Source organism: Gymnodraco acuticeps, unplaced genomic scaffold (assembly GCF_902827175.1).
Source record: "Gymnodraco acuticeps unplaced genomic scaffold, fGymAcu1.1, whole genome shotgun sequence".
NCBI lineage: Eukaryota > Metazoa > Chordata > Actinopteri > Perciformes > Bathydraconidae > Gymnodraco > Gymnodraco acuticeps.
Window position 1 is genome coordinate 30,588 of NW_022991864.1, and position 5,820 is coordinate 36,407.

General features: G+C 40.1%; 1 protein-coding gene across 2 annotated transcripts; it reads left to right on the plus strand.

The window, feature by feature from the left end:
- The first annotated feature begins 799 nt into the window (after positions 1-799).
- Positions 800-5,605, plus strand: LOC117535451 (aerolysin-like protein). Of its 2 annotated transcripts, none has more exons than XM_034199907.1 (2): positions 800-1,210; positions 3,664-5,605. In XM_034199907.1, the coding sequence occupies exon 2, from the start codon at positions 3,685-3,687 to the stop codon at positions 4,624-4,626; it is 942 nt and encodes a 313-aa protein (XP_034055798.1). In that variant the 5' UTR covers positions 800-1,210; positions 3,664-3,684; the 3' UTR covers positions 4,627-5,605. The 2 variants fall into 2 exon arrangements, with proteins under 2 accessions (XP_034055798.1, XP_034055796.1); XM_034199905.1 differs by lacking the exon at positions 800-1,210 and adding an exon at positions 2,477-2,938.
- The last annotated feature ends 215 nt before the right edge of the window (positions 5,606-5,820 follow it).

Sequence of the window (5,820 nt, forward strand, 5' to 3'; positions counted from 1 at the left end):
AGGTCTTGAGGCAATTGGATGAAAAACACAATATTTATGATAAAAAAACAAAGTCACTTGGTCACTTTTGACCCAAAACGCAAGAAAAGGGTTAAGGGGGGGGGGGGGGGTTGAAATGGGGAAAGTAATATAGTAATATAACAAATAACGTCTTTAATTACTTTTGAGACCAAGTAATACGTTTATATTATTACGTTTATATAGCAATACGTTTATCGTTTTTAAAGGAGAAATATTTGCATAGTAACTTATTATAGATTTGAACCTCAGGGCAAACAACGGTATAGTTTTCTTTCTAAATGATTAGTTAAACTTTCGCCATTGCATTCGGTAGCAGTTTTGCTTAACCAAAAAACAGCTCAAGAATAAGTATGGATATCAGAACGTGGGTTTATAATAAAAGACAAAACACCATAGAGACCCCAGCAGATTCGATCCAAAGCAGCCCCAGCTGATGATAATGAATGATTGCCATGGGTTGGTTGGCTGACTGATGCCAGAGTATAGAAGAACATCCAAGTTCTTTGCTAACGCTGTCTCAAATTGCATATTACTTTTTGTAGTTGTAGTAGGTACCTACTTCAGCTGCACTTGCAAAGTATGTTGCATGCATTTTTGCCATACTGCATTTGACATGGTTTTGGGATACGCTTAATCTTTTTCTGGCTTATCTTTAGCTATATATAATAATATAGTAAATATCTTGAGACGCAGGCTCTGCCTACCCTGCCATTTACCTCACCGCACGTCACCGCTACTGACACTTTGACAAACTGATTAAAGGGACTGACGAAATGTGCTCCTAGTTCAGAATCATTTTTTTGGGGAACTCACTAAAATATGTAATATATTCACAAAGAGAGGCACCTGGACCCATCATAACCTACGTTACTTAATCTACACATCCCTATAATACATTAGACATTTGCCAGGAAGCGCAAAACGTGTTAACCAACTATTCATCTCTTGAGAAAATTAGGACGGATCCCAACAATCCTAGCCAAGACCACCCCTTTGCAAGCAACAACATGATGAAGAATGTTTATTCTGCATTGCCCCACACTTGTTACTCGAATGAACAAAGCCTTTCTTTTCCACTAACCAATGGCAAGAAGCGTCAAAATCATGGGTGTGTTCTGATCAAAGTATAAATGTTTGAGCATCATCTGGGATCATCACCATTCCCACATTTCCCAGCTCTTCAAACAAGGTGAGGATAAATCATTATAATACAAATTATTATCATTATGATTTGCATTATTGTATTATGTACAAACTAGCAAATAAATGTGTATTACCGTTCACTCTGATCTGTATGGTGTGTCTCAGTAGACTGATCAAAACCAGCTTTTCAATTAAAATGTTTCTCCAATATCTGATGTAACATTGAAATTGCGTGCGTACTTAAGACAGCCAGCATAATCAGTCTAAAACCACTGGATACAAAGTTAGAAGGACATCACAGTGTAGGAGATGCATACCATTCATACAGCAAGGCAAGTTTGGGAAAGCACGGGTCAGGTGAGCAACTACTTTCCAAGTATTTTAGTAGGTTATAAAAAGCACAACTCAAACTGTGCGAGTTACCGTCAACTGTAGGATAAAAACAACAAAGCCTGTGAAATGTATTAACCAATGACAAGAACCCTCAGTATTATGGGTGGAGCCTGCCTGAAGCATAAATATTAGAGCATCGTCTTTGATTATAAACATTCATATACAGACTTGTTGAAACTACTTACTACTCAAAATCCTTTAATTTACATAAATACAAAGCACGTTATGTTATTGTTTAGATCACTGCTAGCCAGTTCAAAGGGTCACCCCTTAAATAATGGCCAGCCTAGGAATGATGCATCATGTATTAAGATCCCCTTGGTTGGGCTTATTCTGCCACTTAATGCTACGATTTCTTCGGCCGACATACTTTAACAGCAATGCCAGCTTAGCCACAAATTGAATAGAATTAGAATAAATAGAATTAAAGGATTGTGCTTTTCTTCAGAACAAACTGAAGAAACGGTGTTCAAATGCGTCCATTGGGCAATGTATTGCTAGTCCCCTACTGGCCAGAATTATAGCAATGCCAGCGCCACATTTTGCAGTTTCTACAGTAAATTGAGATACCCAAATTACATACTTCAAGGGACAGTTAGCTCCCCCTTTTCCACCAACAAGAACCTAGAGCCAGTTCAGTGCTAGAGCCTGTTTATCTTGGTTCAAGTAGCGACCCTTCTATGACTTAATGAAGTGGCTCTCTAGCCCCTGGAAATGTAAGCAGTATACTTCTCTGCTCTCCACATAATGCTAGCCCCAATTACTGAGCACCACAACAATGGAAAAAAACTAGATTCCGTTTTAACTGAACCTGCTTTTTTAACTTCTCGTGCCTCTTACCCATGTTGTACTTATTCAAATATGTGCTTGCATGCTCTTCTTCCAAAGCAGCACCCCCCTTGCATTTTTCCATTTTTGGCAGTGAAATAGTGGAATAGTTGAAATGTTGCCCAATTGCAGTGCTTACCAATCGCAATGCCGGCCGTCCAATCAAAGTTTAAAATACTAATATTAAAACATTACCTTTGGAATAAATTGTATATTTAATATTTTTCAATAAAGTTATTTAAAAAATGCTGCTCTTTTTTAAATTGTGTGTGACTCATCTTCCTAGCTAGTGTAAGGAAGAAGGTGGGGGGACTAGCTTTATGTCGAACGGAGAGAAGCATGTGGTAGATCATGAGTAGTTGTCAAATACAGCTACTCTACACATTTGTTTCTATCATTGCTCATTCAAATAACTAACTACAATATGTGTTTCGCATTGTAACATGACTCTGAAGCGGTGCTTGGTCTTAAACCAGCAAAGAATTGGGGCCACCATGGAACCCGTTTTCCCGGCCGAGAGCCGGTTCTTTGGCGGTGGAAAAGCAATGAACAGGTTTGAGATTAGGCTCCAAACTAACCCTGGAACTGCTTTGGTGGAAAAGGGGTATGAGCTGCTAAAACAATATATTTAGTTGTTTATGCTAAATTAAGTAAGTATATGGACAACAAGTTTGGGTAGTAGTATCAAGTGAACTTCCCGTCATTTTTGGACCATTTGCATTGTTTATTCACTGTGTACCGTAATGCCTATAGATCATTGCGCAAACCAAATTCATTTCGCAGGCTAGAAAAAGCTGCAGTTTAAACAATTCTGAAAATGTTTTCAATCACGCATTAGTGAGACAATTTCTCAACTAATTTGACACTCTAAAAAGCTACGTTATCCACTCCAGCCTACAGTTTTAGTTTAGGCCAGCCCAGTATACACCCTATATGGGGGGTTTCCAAAATAAGTAGCACTCCTTCCTCGTGCATGGGATGTGAAGCCGTGAGCCATCCGGTATCACAGGCAGGAAGACTGGAAGGAGCAGAGCTTATAAGGCCAAGGCATATTGGAATGCTTAATTGCAACAAATTGATAAATATTCAATATACAAGTACTATCCTGACTCAAAAAAATAAAAAGATCAACAATCGTCTTTCAAGTGTTTCTCCAATATCTGATGTAACAATGAAATTGCGTGCAATTCCATGCTGAAAATCTAATTTTCTTGACATTTTAAACACATTATTTAAATATTTAAAGCAGTGGTATTTAACTGAACATTTCCATTTCAGATCTTATCTAAAACCTACAAGATGGCTTATCCAACAACCTTGCATCAAATCGGTGGCAACGGTGGTCGATCGTTTTCCTTGACTGGAGAGAAAACTGGAGCCACGCTAAAGCAGCTGAATGTGTGGGTAGGAGACTCGCAGGTGAAGGGTGTCCAAGTCTACCTCACAGATGGAAGTCATGATCTTTTGGGGGAACGATCTGGTTCTAGTGAAGAGTATACATTTCAGCCTGGGGAGTGTTTCACCTCTCTGTCGCTGTGGGGGAATGGAGAAGGTTCTCGTCTAGGGGCCATCAAATTCAAGACAAATCGTTCCGGAGAGTTCTTCGCCAAAATGACCAGCTGGGGATTGAAGACAGAATACCCCATCGATATTGGCTCTGGAATCTGCTTCGGGGTTGCTGGAAGATGTGGCGGTGCCATTGACTGCATGGGCTTCATATTCCTCAATGCTGTCAAGAGAACCGTTTTGATGGACGTCAACTACCCAACAATGAGCCAAGTTGTACCGCAGGTGACTGTAGAAGAAATCAAATCCATCACCTACGACAACAACACCACAGCCGACCAAGTCAACCAGATTGAATCCTCCAAGAAGATTACAAAGAAGTCCTCTTGGACTGTGACCAAGCGCATGGAGGCAACTTTCAGTATAGAAGTGAGTGCAGGAATTCCAGAGGTAGCGGAGGTTACAACTGGATTCAGCTTTACCGCGGGAACAGAGAGCTCTTACAGTCTGGAAAACACTGACGAGAGAACGGAGACGGTATCCTTTACCATAAATGTTCCTGCAGGAAAGAAGGTGAAAGCTGACATTACAATCGGTCGAGCCACCATTGACCTGCCTTACACTGGCACTGTGAAAATGACCTGCAATAATGGCAGCGTGCTTCAGTATGCCACCAGTGGTGTATACAAAGGTCTTACCTACACCGAAGTTAAACAAATTGTTACAGAAATGTAGAACAAACAACGAAAGCAATGTACATGTACATGCCTGATTGCCTTTGCTTTTTACTTTACCATGATTATTTTACTTCATTGTTAGGAACATCAAATACATTTGACTTTATCACTGCATTTGTACTTTAAGTTACTTATTACTTATTGGTTAGTTAATGACTTGTTGTTTTAAGAACTTGCCCTTAAATAAAATGTCTGTTGGACACGTTCTTAGCAGCAATGAGATGTTTTTGACAGATTTGAATATCATATTATTACAATTAATTTGGCTTGTAGCGGTAGACTTCATCTTATATGCGCTGTGGAGTCTATTTTTATATAACATTACAAGATTCTTATTATTACATTATTTGCTTATTGTGCTCATTGTATGTGCTGTGACTTAGGAATAAATGGACCCAATCACCCCCCCCCAAGTTTTGATGGGGTGGACAGGAACGAAGGGAAAAGTTACATGAGAAAGTGTTTAGCTTGCAATATTGAAGGTAGCAAGGTCGAGTGCAGAGACTGAGAGAACACAAAGAGGTAGTCAGAACAGCACATCGCACCGGCCTTCACTTTGTATGAGAGCCGCGCTCCCCCGCAAAGCTAGGAAGCAACATTATGGTTTCCCGCTATATCTGAAGAAACGTTAGAGAAAACAAATGAGTATGATGGTGCCAGAGTAGGGAGGGACTTCCACAGGCCGGCCGAATGCTGATTGGAGGATCGTGTTGCCAAGAGACTCTATCTGAGTCTGTGCACCAACCAAAGAGAACCAAGTCTAAACCACGGTATCTCTTCAGCTAGTCTTGACCAATCATAAATGTACGGGCAACGCCCTGTGTGATCAAATGTATTGTCGCACGAGGTTCGAGGCTCTTGACGGATTTGGTGGTTACAGATTACAGCTTTGCTGCCTGTGATTCCCGGAGACGTGATGAGTCCTTGGCCAAGTGATATATATCTTTTGCTCTCTTTACAATAAATAGTTCAACTTAGAAGTTGTCTGTCTTTTCTGGAATTCTGAACCCAACAGCGCCGCAATTCTTTTTTCAAAATGCTACACAATAACATATTTACAAGAATCAGCTCTGCATTCAAGTCATTTACTAATAACATTCACCTACTATGTGCAGTGGCGACTGGTCATTAGGGGCAGGTGGGCACAGCCCCACCTAGTGTCAGCAGAATGTATTAAAAGTAATGATTACAA

Excerpts from the sequence above, each read along its gene's own strand:
- LOC117535451 (XM_034199907.1), top strand. The coding sequence starts at position 3,685 with ATGGCTTATCCAACAACCTTGCATCAAATCGGTGGCAACGGTGGTCGA.